The sequence below is a fragment of the Adiantum capillus-veneris genome, chromosome 4 (genome assembly GCF_014529385.1).
Source record: "Adiantum capillus-veneris isolate H3 chromosome 4, ASM1452938v2, whole genome shotgun sequence".
Taxonomy (NCBI): domain Eukaryota; kingdom Viridiplantae; phylum Streptophyta; class Polypodiopsida; order Polypodiales; family Pteridaceae; genus Adiantum; species Adiantum capillus-veneris.
The window spans coordinates 74,797,436-74,809,966 of record NC_140934.1 but is presented as its reverse complement, the minus strand read 5'-3'; the positions used below and the strand labels follow the sequence as shown (position 1 = coordinate 74,809,966).

Sequence of the window (12,531 nt, the reverse complement as noted above, 5' to 3'; positions counted from 1 at the left end):
GTCTCTGAGACTGGCTAGCCTCTCCGCTCATCAAGCTCTCTCTGTGTCTGCGCAGCTCGAGCAAAAGCATCTCTGATCCTTATACCACATCCGCTCATCAAGCTCTCTCTGTGCCTGCACAGCTCGAGCAAAAACAAACCTAGGCATCTCTGATCCTCGTACTGCATGACTCCGGAGAGTGGTCCAAAGCCCTCTCTGAACAAGCAATGGAAGCGGCCTCGTATCTCGTAGTAGACGGGGCAGTGGCATGTGTAGTGCAACTCTGTCTCAGGCTCGATATCACACAGGGGGCATGTCCTGGCCTCTGCTAGTACTCCGCTGTATCTCTCAGTCTCGATCCACACCTGTTGCGAATATTGGCCATCGTATCCCATGAGACAAGATTGTACGCAGGTTATTCGTGTACAGTAGGGCACACTTACCAATGTTGTGTTTTATTATTATGAGGGTACACACTATAAGAGTCACATAAGAGACCCTAGGAGTGGTTCACACCCAAAGAATAAAATAATGTACAAGGGTGGCCAGAGGGCCTTTAGACCCAACAACCTCCCACTTAAAGGCCCGCTGTGGTACCTTTAAGTAACTCCCACTAAGTGCAAGCAATGCTGATGTTGTGTCTTAGCAAGACACTTTGTGAGGACATCTATGTTTTGACCTTTGTCAGTGTGACAAGGCTATCTTCCAACACCTGGCGTATAAAATGGTACTGCACATCAATGTGTTTAGTACAAGCATGGAAATGGCATTTTTAGCCAGCATACAACACTCTATCACAACCAAGCACTGGAGCATGAACTGGAAGACCAAAAGTCCTCACAAGACGGCTAAGCCAAATGGCTTCTTTTGAAGCCTCTGTGACTGAAATATATTCGGCTTCTATAGTGCTGAATATAGGACTGGCACAATAAGACTACCATCAGGAGCCTTTTTAGTGTAAAGACATTGATCTGAATGACTGCGTTTGAACCTATGGGTGAGCATAAAAGTATCAAACTTTTTGTATCATTGCCTAGGGGCTTGTTTCAGCCCATACAAGCATCGTTTCAGTTTGCATACCAAATGCTCTTTCCCTAGAATGACAAAGCCCTCTACCCAAAACTCTTGAGAGAGATTAGTCGTGGACAACATGCATCTCACTCTCTCACAAATTGTGCGATCATATCTTTCAGCCACACCATTAGATGATGGATTATAAAGGGACTGTCAATTCCCGCTTAATACCATACATCTCACAAAAACTGTTAAACTCACGTGATACATACTCTTCTCCATTATCCGTCCTAATATCTTTTAGCTTAAAGCCCTTTTGTGTGGTCACAAATGCATGAAACTTCTTGAATGAGTCAAGTACATCACTTTTACTTTTTAGTACATACACCCATGTCTTTCTACTGTGATCATCAATGAAAGACATAAAGTACCGTGCACCTCCATGTGAATTCACAAGCACAGTGTAAACATCAGAATGTACTAAATCAAGAACATGCAATTTGCGAGCGACACCATAGGAATAAGAGAACTTCACTTGCTTTCCATGGATACAGTCATTACAAAAATCAAGGCCAGGGCCTTTTACATCAAACTTCTTCAATGACAACACTCGAACAACATTTACCTTTGCAACTTCCTTGGAGGAAGAGTCATAATCATCACTTTTAGCATCACTAAAATCCTTCTTCTTCTTCCCCTGCTACTTCTTTCTTTCAAGTTCTTGCTTGTAGTACTTGCAATCCGGCTTTTTATGCCCTTTGCGTGCACATTGATAGCATGTAACATCCTGGGACTTACCCCTGCTCTTACTCATGTTCTTGCCTCTATTGTTTGCATTATTCTTCTTTTCAGACCTACCTCTTACATTATATGTTGACCCGCTGCTTTCACCGCTGGTCTTTCTTCTAATCTCTTCATTGAGAATAGAACCTCTTCCGCCATCAAATGTCAAGGCAGCATTGTTGCTCAAAGAGACAACCAAAGCTTCCCAACTGTCGCAATCATGTTTGCTAAGCTTTGTGTCTGGTGAAAAAACGCGCTCGCTGCTACTGCACGCTCCCCCCCCCCTGTTGCGCCATCGCTCCCCTTCACCCCCCCCCCCCCCCCCCCCCCCCCCTCTCTCTCGCCCTCGCGCTGCCTCCCTCGCCCAGCCCAACCCGCCACCCTTGCCCTCTGCTGCCCGCTGCCCTCGCCCCTAGCTGCCCCCAAGCCCGTCCGCTGCCCCCCATTCCCTGGCCGTTTCTTCCCCCCGCCCCCCCCGCAGCCTCTTGAACTCTAGCTCACCGCTTTATCCGCCCCCTCCCCCCCCCCCCCGTCCTCATCGCTCCTGAAGGTCTTCTGCACCTGGCTCTGCAACACTTTTTCTTCGGACAAGTGCTCCGCGTTCTCGGTTGCAGATTTTCTTCACCGTCCGCTTCTTCGACTCAGCAGTAGACACAGATGGAGGCTCCAGCTCCGCCACAGAGAGACTCGCCCGACCCCGCTGAGCCCACCATTCGACTTGCTCTTTCGCCGACAGAGCAAGCGAGCCTTGCCGCAGAGGTAGAGCGCTTGCAGGCGACTTCTGTCATCTGCAAGGTTCTCGGCACCCGTCCTAGCAGAGGAGAGCTGCGAGACCTTCTCCAGGCCCGCCTTCTCGCAGAGGTGGGCAAGATCTTGGATGTCCAGATTCTCGGACGGGGGTACTACCAGATCGAGTTCGAGACTTCCGAGATGGCCTCCAAGGTCATAGCTATGAGTCCACTGGCCATCTGAGCATCACGCGCCCACTTTCGACAGTGGCGACATGGTTTTGACCCGACCTCGGATGTGCTAGTAGCGGAGGCAGACATCCCCATCTCAGTCTGCTTTCCGGGTTTACGGAGGGAGTACCTTCCACTTCTCTCCAGGATTGGCTCTGCCATCGGGACTGTCCTGGAGTCACCTCGTACGGCAGCATCAGTAGCTGCCAAGGCGGCTGGTATCCCTTCAGTTCGAGTTTTGGTCAGAGATACCCACACGCTCCCGAAGGTCATCCTTCTGCCTTGGGTGAATGGGGGTTGGTTTAGACAGAGTGTGGAGTACTCGGGTCTCCCGAACCAGTGCTTCATTTGCAGACAGATGGGCCACCTAGCGAAGGCCTGTCCACGGAGGAGGCCACGACCTGCACCTCAACCTCAACCCCAGCCTGCCAAGGCTGGGCCGCAGCCACACCCAGCGGCACAGTGCACAGATTCAGAGCCACCCTCTGAGCCTGGGGCTCCAACGGAGGAGGTGTGGCAACAGGCCCGTGGCCGTCAACGCTAGGGGCCACAGCGATAGCCTAGCACTCAGAGTGGCCCTCAGGTGCCTACTCAGCAGCAGTGGGTTCCCACGGGGAACCGCTTTGGTCCTCTTGAGCAGGAGAAGCCCCCTACGCCAGCCTCCACCTCCGCTTCACCCTCGCCAGCCGCCCCACCTTCAGATTTCCCCTCCTCCTCCTCATCCCCTCCCCCGCCCTCTGCTCCCGCCCACTCCCCACCTCGCCCCCCTGTCTCTGTCGCCCCACCCCGTTTCTCTTCTCCTCCGCCCCCCCTAGCTCCTTCTAAGTTCTCCCCCTCCTCCTGCTTCAGTACCACAGTCGACTCAAGGGACTGGTCCCTCGCCGGCGGCTAGGAGATCTCTTGGCAGCGCCTTTGCCACGAGTCGCCTAGCGAGAGAGGGTCAGCCCTTCTTGCGGCCCCTCTGGAGATTCACACATCTTCCCTTGCAGCTATCCCTCGTGGTCTGACGAGCATTGACCTCCGACGCCGCTGGGATTTCTTCGATTACGGGTTCACTCGCTTTCTCGGCGATTCCGCAGCAGACCACAAGGCAGCCTGCTTCAGGGTCCACACTCTGTTCCTCGCCGCTAGGGAGACAGAGGCCTTGGACTCAGCAGTTGGTTTCTCCTTCCCCCTCTGTGGTAGGACCGAGACAGAGTGGTCCCTCGACTCAGTGGTGGGATAGTTGCATACACAGGTTCTCGAGTTCTCTCACCACATGGGAGAACTTGGAGTTACAGATTTGTTGCAGACCACCGGCCAAGTTTGCGGTGACACCCCCAGACTCAGCAGGATGTAGGCACATTGTGGTGTACTTTTTTGCTGATACACAGTGTTTGCCTTGCTATGTATACATTCATGAGGACTCCTGGACAGAGGAGGTTGCTTTACGCACGGCTCGCTCTGCTTGGGCTTGGGCCAGGCACTCACTGCAGTCTCGCCTATCTAGAGGACGCTCGGATGCAGATTACTCCCCATCCAAGCCAGCCTCGAAGATAGCCCGTCTTGCTGCTACGGCAGCATCTGTTCTCTCTCGCTCCCCATGAGGATCGTCTCGTGGAACGTGCAGGGACTAGGTGGGCCCAAATTTCAGCGACAACGGGGCCGATTGCGTCAGGAGCTTCAGCGTTGCCTTGTGGGAGGAGAGATTGATCTCCTTATGCTTCAGGAGCACCATTTGTCTGAGAGCCGCATTCGGCGATGTGGACAGATTTTGCATGGACGTTATGATACCTTTTGGTCAGCTGCTTTTGGACCTGGAGGCATCCAGGGTGGGGTATGTATGACTATTGCGGACTCATTGCAGCAGGCCATTGTGGGCAGAGGGATTATTGTGCCAGGCAAGGCTCAGTGGATTACTATGCAGGTTCAGGGTGGCCTTGTGGGCTTCCTGAACATCTATGCGCCCAATGTGGCGAGTGCTCGTGCAGAGTTTTGGTCACAGATTGTTGAGTCTTTGCCACAGGTTGACCATTGGTGTGTAGGAGGGGACTTCAACATGTTGGAGGACCCTTCTGACAGGATCGGAGGCAGCCATGCTACTGTGCATGGAGTCGAGTTAGCAACTTGGGAGAGGTTGTGTATGACTTTGAGGGTCTCGGATACATGGCAGCATTCTGGCTTTGTGAGGCCCCCAGAGAGTCTTGCCGTCTCTAGATCGGACCGCAGAGTGGGAGGAGTGAATCTATCGCGAATAGATCGCTTCTACACTTGTGACCACTTTAGTGACTTGGGGGGCTCAGTGGGCATCCTGGCAGGGACATCCTTCTCGGACCATGCACCAGTGATCCTCACAGTGGCAGACAGGCAGAGAAGTGGGAGCACGATGCTTCGCATCCCAGAGCGGGTCTTGTTGGACTCAGCACTCAGAGAGAGGGTAGAGGCTCTCTGGAAAAAGGGCATGGATAGCCAGGCTCTACCTGCAGACAGAGTGGCCTTAGGCCTAGCTCAGCTTAGCCACTTTTTTCTCCAGGAGGCTCAAGCTCGACGGGCTGCAGCGAGAGAGAAGCAGCGTCTCAGACGAGGCATTGCTTCACTACAGAGGATGCACGAGTAGCATCCAGACAGTCCATGGTTGGAGGAGCAGTTACAGCATGCTCAACGGGAGCTTGCTTGCATGGAGAAGAGGCTCCATGAGTTTGCCTTTCACCAACAGGCATCTCAGTGGACTCAGGTGGGTGACAGAGTCACAGGTGCTTTCTTTGAGACAGTGGGACCTCGGCACTCGCATGCCAAGGTCAATCAATTGAGGAGACCCGAGGGGTCAGTTGTTTGTGAGCCCGAGGATATGCGTGCAGTTGCTCCTGACTTTTACCGTGAGTTACTGTCGATTGAGCCCCAGTCAGAGAGACAGGATACATGCAAAGAGCAGGTTTGGGCACAGATGCCTTGTCTTGTTACTCAGGAGATGCGCCAGAGGTTAGAGATACGTCTTCAGCTTGAGGAGCTGCACACGGCTCTTAGGGCCCTCCCTCGTGGTAGCTGTCCAGGTGAGGATGGGCTGACTCCCAGTTTCTTCTTGGAGTACTGGGACCCGCTTGGCCCAGATCTTTGTAGTGCCTTTCAGTACATTCTGCACACAGGAGTGATGCCGGATAGCATGAGTAAGGGCCTGATTTACCTCATTCCAAAGGAGGGTGCCTCCTTGGATGAGATTCGACAGTGGCGCCCCATCACCATCCTAAACTCAGCCTACAAAATTCTTGCCAAGGCTCTGAGTTTGAGGATTCAGCCACTTTTGGAGAGCCTTATACATGGGACTCAAACAGGTTTTGTCAAGGAACGCAGTATCCTTGACAACATCTTCACCTTCTGGGAGGCTTTTGCCCTGGCACGACTCCGTGGGGAGGACCTTGTGATTCTTCTTCTCGATTTTGAGAAGACATACGACAGAGTTGACTAGGACTTTCTAGAGGGCACGCTACGCAGGATGGGCTTCTCAGATGCTTGGATCAGAGGGGTGTCAGCTTTGTACAGACAGGCTCACAGTCAGGTGCTTTTGGCAGGCGGTAGAGGTGAGCACTTCATGCTCACACGATCGGTCAGACAGGGTTGTCCTCTTGCCCCCTTTCTCTTTCTGTTCTATGCGGAGGCGATGAGCACATTTTTGGTTTCATAGCAGGTTGGTCTGAGGGGCTTAGCACTCCCTATACGGGGAGATGAGCTTGTGGACGCTGAGTTTGCCGACGACTCGGCCTTGTACTTAGAGGGCCAGGAGGCCAATTTACACAGATGTGAGCAGGCTTCGGAGACCTTCTGCAATGCATCGGGCACACTGATCAACTGGAGAAAGACGGTGGCTTTCTCGGTTGGCAGTGCTCCTGTGCCAGATTGGATGCCAGGAGAGGGTTTCAGGTGGAATCCTCCAGGGACTGCAGTTCGGTACTTGGGTTGTCAGGTTGGTTTGGACTTGTCCCCCGAGCAGCAGATTGCTCCTCTTCTCCTGTCCATCAGGAGAAAGCTGTTACATTGGAGCTCAGCACGACTTTCGCTGGCTGGTAGAGTAGTAGGTTCCAACCACGTGTTGTTGGCAACTATGTGGTACATCACTTCTTGCTGGATCTTCTCGAGTTCTTGTATCAGCCAGGTAGAGAGGCTGATCAGGAACTTCCTTTGGTCAGGTCACGACACTCAGATTGCCCGAGCCAAGGTGGCTTGGTCGGTCATCACACTTCCTTGTTCTCAGGGAGGGCTTGGGATCATTGATCCAGCACAGCAGAGCAGAGCCCTTCTTCGGAAGTTCGTCGTCAGAGGACTTCTTCTAGGCGAGGAGCCCTGGAAGGAGTTCTTGCTGCAGAGGCTTCGTGCCAGGGTGCCTCAGTCAGGAGGCCATTGGCAACCTTCGACCAGATGGATCTTTACAGAGTTGCGCCGAGTTGGTTTGAGCAGGAGACTGGAGGACCGATTCGCTGCGAGTTTGCTTCGATCTTGGGAGCTCTTACGGCGTGGCCTAGAGCAGAGACAGCCGACGTGCACGGAGGAGCGCCTACGGCAGCCCCTTGTCTGGAACCCCATGGTTAGCACTCAGAGAGGCCACTTGGTTGGGAGTCGGCCTCATGTTTCTTGGGGTCCCATGGCAGCAGGTCCAGCGCGCTCTCTAGGTGACTGGCTAGAGTTCACAAGTTTGTCAGAGGAGGTACAGGCTGTCCAGCTACAGGGCATGAGAGGGGTGCAGAGCATGTGTTAGGATAGCTCAAAGTCAGTGCCAGCTCAGTGGCTCACGCCTCTCGAGCTAGTAGCACCCCGGTGGATGGGAGCCTTCACACGACTGGAATTTCTCATTTCAGTCAGGGCTTGCATAGAGACTGTCCCAGCCCTCTTCTTCGAGCTTCAGGGTGGGAGACGATTCTAGCGAGTTGCAGTAGAGGCTGGGATCCTAGTGAGTGGCTATGGAGGGACCCCTTCTCTTCTGCAGACCACCCAGGAGTCCCATTCTTTCAGTACATTGTTCGGCTTGGACGTCATGTACTTGCAGCACAGAGAGAGGCCTGCCCCGCTACAGCACGTCATTGGTAGGAGGAGAGCCTCACAGTCGAGTTCTTGGCAGCTTTTTGGCAGAGGCTGTGGGACTCCAGACAGCCGAGGCGCGTCACTTTGTTCCAGTGGCTGGTTGCACACAGAGCCACAGCAATAGGGAGCTGGCTTGTGCATAGAGGTCTCTCGGCCGCATGTGCAACCTGTGACCAGTTGGTGGAGAGTCAGCGTCACTGTCTTTGGGACTATCCCTCGGCCCAGCAGGTGTGGCTACGAGTTCTTCGGCTGATGCCTGCCCTCTCCACGGCTCGACAGTACACTTGGGGGGCAGCGGCTTGGTCCACCCTCACGGGCCCGGCACTTCAGTTTGAGCTATCTTCCACCAGCAGGATGATAGTGATGCAGGGGGGGCGACCTACACTCCATCCTGCTACAGATCTTACTCCACAAGAGTGGTGCAGTGAGAGAGAGGAATGTGGGGAGCTCATCAGCCGCCTAGCTCTCTGCTCATCTGGCGGGCGCGCTGTTTCCGCATCTTTGAGGCTCGCCCTGTGCCACCAGCAGTGACTGTTCGTGACTTTTGGCTAGAGCTAATCGATACTCTCAGAGGACAGCTTGAGGGACTACAGGGCAGCTCCGACCGCATGCGGGAGCGCCGCGAGGCTTTCCTTCGACTCTGGCGCCCTGGGCCTTTCTACACCATAGTCCAGGGGGTGCTCAGATGGCACTACTGTCCACGTGTGTGGCTCTTCCCTCCTCCCATCTCTTGATTTAGCCTCATTGTATATATGCTGTTTTTTCATTGAGAGAGTCTCCCCATCATGCTTGTTGTAGCCCTCTCCTGCAGAGGTGGATGTAGCCCTATGGGCAGTTTTCATTAACTAATAGAAGGATCTTTTTCTCGGAAAAAAAAAAAAGCTTCCCAACTGTCAGGCAAAGCCATCAATAAGAAGATAGCCTTGAGCTTATCACCAAAAGGCTGCAAACCAAAGTCTAGCAATTGACTCAAGACACCTGTAAAAGTACTCAAGTGTTCAGATGCAGGCTTGGACTCATCCAACTCCATGTTTACAAGCTTTCGCATAAGATGTACTTGATTCACACAAGTTGTGTTCTTATACGTTCTGTCAATCTCTTCCATATAGCATAAGCAGTGTCAAGACGCTTAATGTCTGTGAGCACATCATCAGACACTACCATCTTGATGTAAACAATTGCTTTCTTGTAAAGTCTAGCCCAATCTTCATTTGACAAAGTTGCAGTTTCACTTCCAAAAGTGCATCATCACAATCTTTCAGGAGTAGGATTCCCTGCATTCTATCTTTCCACAAGTCAAAGCCAGAGCCGTCAAACCTTTTCATTTCAAGGAGAGACTTCGACTCACTGCTTCTAGACGCATAAAAGGCCATTTCAATGCAAAAAGACTCGAAAAATCACTGTTGTATTTTATGATAGGCTGAAAACTAAGATTTTAGCCTCTTACGGGCTCAATACTCAGTGTACAAGAGCAAGGGATGCTAATATTGTGTTACCGGCACTTTACCACAAGTGTGTAGCAATAAAGTAGGATGACTTTCTGTCACAAACTACTGACGTGTCAAAGCCGTGAAGAATGGAGCCAACTTACAGATCCTGTCCGAGGGCCTAAACCCTACGAAGAACAAGAAACAGAAGAAGTCCTACCAACTTATGGGGACCCCGTCCGATGGGGCCCCAACTGACATAAAGGAAATAAAAATAAAGTGGAACCACACACACAAGCAAGGAATTGCATAGCTGCTGATGACGTGGCAAATGTACAGAAAACCCGGATTTCACGTTGGAGTACTGACGTGGCAAACTGTATGGATTTCCGCGTTTTGCGCTGACTACTGACGTGGCAGTTGTACGGATTTTCGTGATTTACATTGGTAGCTTTTTGGCATTGCTTTTGGACCAGAAGCTTTTGAGTTTGAAGGCTTTTCATGTAAACTACTTTTCATAGGCCAAGGGCCTTTAAATATGTGCTAAGGGCTCATTCTCTAGCATGCTTCCTGGAAAAGGTGCAGAGTCTGAAGTACCGGCTTGTACTGTGTTGATGCAATATAAAGAAATACCGGAAGGGGCGCCAAGGTTTGGGGCCAATACTATGAGGGGGGGAATTATGCCTCTCTCTCTCTCTCTCTCTCTCTCTCTCTCTCTCTCTCTCTCTCTCTCTCTCTCTCTCTCTCTCTCTCTCTCTCTCTCTCTCAGTTCAGTTGTTATTGAAGTGCTAAAAGTCTGTTCAGTCTGTTCTTTTCTATTGGCACGTGGTGCCCGTCTTGTGACAGTGGTATCAGAACATTAGTCGTAAGCTTTTCTGAAAGCATACGGGTCCTACCAAAGAGCAGACAAAGCAAACTAGAGACTTTTGGAATTTGATTTGAAGTATCATCCGGTTAGATTTTTGGAATTTGATTTGAAGTATCTTCGGGTCCCGACTTTTAAATTTGACTTGAAATATCTTCGGGTTCTGACCCCAGACTTATTAGCCACTCCCACCCTTACTTCATCGCGCATCGGACGCGCTCCCGTCTTCACCGCTCATGTCTTACAGGACATAAGCCAAAAAGATCACTTGCAAAGAAGGATCCAAGATTTGTTTCGAGTCACTGTTTCTCTCAAAAGCAGTGACATGCAGATGTTGATGTCTACAACTACCAAGCCGCACACTCCAAGGACTTGGCAAGCTTTTAAGAAAAAATTTGCCCGAAGTTATATGGTTTCTAACGTCTTCCTTTGGAGTGCAACTTATGGCAAAGTGGGGATTCCTGAAATGCTTGCCATGGAAACCCTAGAATATTATAACTTGAAATTTCTCCACATCTCTCAGTAGATGTCTCTGCACAAGCAGATGACCTTGGAGGTCCGATGCGATTGCTCTCTTGGGACTAACTTTGCCGCCAGAGGAACACTATCTATCCAAGAGCTGATTGACGATACTGTGGTCGGCTACGACCTTATGAAACGAATCTAACCCTAATTTTTTGTGCAGGTTTCAGGATGGAAAGTCAATAGACTTTTCGAGCTCGACTGATGTCGAGATTGCTTTTTAAGTTTGAAATCTGTTTGAGAACTTGTTTGGTGCTCCTGTTGGAATTTGATTGAAATGGATGGTATCTGTTTTGAACCTATTTTGGTGCCGATTTGAAATGTTTGACTCTGGTTTTAATACTGGTTTCATTGATTGGTGATTTTACTCCAGGATGGAGAAGTAAGAATACTATTTTGGTTATGCGGGAGGAGTGTTCATCGGCGACTTTATGTTCTATGTCTTGTAACATGCATATGTGAGCATTTGTGTTGCATTGTGATGTGCCAACCACTGAATATTCCTAATTGGATGAGATTACTTGGGTATGTAATTTTAGTGCATCAAGACACCCGTGGAAATTCAATGCGGTCTAGATGTGATGGCTAATTTTACTACGTCGGAATATCAAGAGTTCCGATCTGGACGAAAGGAGAAGCCAACTCCATGATCAAAAGAGCCGAAAGGAGAAGCCAACTCCTTGATCAAAAGAGCCGAAAGAAGAAGCTAACTCCTTAACAAAAAGAGAAAACTGATTGTCCCTCGAAATGTCCCTCGGAAATTATTTGAGCTAACTTGAGTTGTTTTGCAGATATGCTGTAATCGCGGACGATTCCTTTCTTTCAAGAAGGGGCGATGTCACAAACTGCTGACGTGTCAATGCCCTGAAGAATGGAGCCAACTTGCAGATCCTGGCCGAGGGGCCTAAACCCTAAGAAGAACAAGAAACAAAAGAAGAAGTCCTACCAACTTATGTGGACCCGTCCGATGAGGCCCCAACTGACATAAAGGAAATATAAATAAAGCGGGACCACACACACACAAGGAAGGAATTGCATAGCTGCTGATGACATGGCAACTGTACAGAAAACCCGGATTTCACGTTGGATTGCTGACGTGGCAAACTGTACGGATTTCCACGTTTTGCATTGATTGCTAACGTGGCAGTTGTACGGATTTTCGTGATTTACGCGGGCAACTTTTTGGCATTGCTTTTGGACGAGTGTGTTGATGCAATAAAAAGAAATACCAAAAGGGGCGCCAAGGTTTGGGACCAATACTCTCTAGGGTGAATTTTTGCCAGTCCTTGTCGCGTGTCGTCTCTCTCTCTCTCTCTCTCTCTCTCTCTCTCTCTCTCTCTCTCTCTCTCTCTCTCTCTCTCTCTCTCTCAATTCAGTTATTATTGAAGTGCTAAAAGCCTGTTCAGTCTGTTCTTTTCTATTGGCACGTGGTGCCCGTCTTGTGACAATTTCAGCAGTAAAAGCTGAAATTTCAGCACGCAAATAGGAAATACAATCCTTGCACCAAAAAACATATGCATCAACCTCAAGTCTGCAAATGGATTAAAAGCTACTGCAAAATGTATTTTCAGCAAAACATCAACTCAATCCCACATGTAAAATACATAAATGTAAATGTGCGCCACCTAAACTTTTTGATGCGTATAAACCTACGTTTTCACGTAGTTTCTTGAAAAACTCAAAAATAAACCTCAAATTCTTTGCTCAAACTGTCCACAAATTGCAATACATGCACAAATGTCTGCAAAGTAATGAAATTTCAGCAAAAGCCCCAAATTTTGAGGGTTTAATTTCTGCAATTTCAGCAAAAGCCCCAATTTTTCCTCAACCTGTAAGTGCAATTTCTACCTGTAAAGTTCCAGAATGCTGTGAAATTGCTGAAATTTCAGCCACCTGTAAAATCTCTCTTTCTTCTATGATTGATTTTGCCTGC

At 50.1% G+C, this 12,531-nt stretch overlaps 1 protein-coding gene across 9 annotated transcripts in view; it reads right to left on the bottom strand.

The window, feature by feature from the left end:
- The window catches only part of LOC147459424 (biotin--protein ligase 2-like), a 94,855-nt gene that overhangs the window by 3,138 nt on the left and 79,186 nt on the right, over positions 1-12,531 (bottom strand). For 2 of the 9 annotated variants that reach the window (XR_015187869.1, XM_086510695.1), the window contains exon 11: positions 1-344. This exon is cut by the window's left edge. The exons of the other annotated variants lie outside the window; for them this stretch is intronic. Coding sequence is in view for 1 of the 2 variants with exons in the window: in XM_086510695.1 (XP_086366821.1) it covers positions 308-344 (37 nt within the window). In the remaining variant the exon portion in view is untranslated. The remainder of the gene's footprint in view (positions 345-12,531) is intronic. 9 annotated transcript variants of the gene reach the window in all.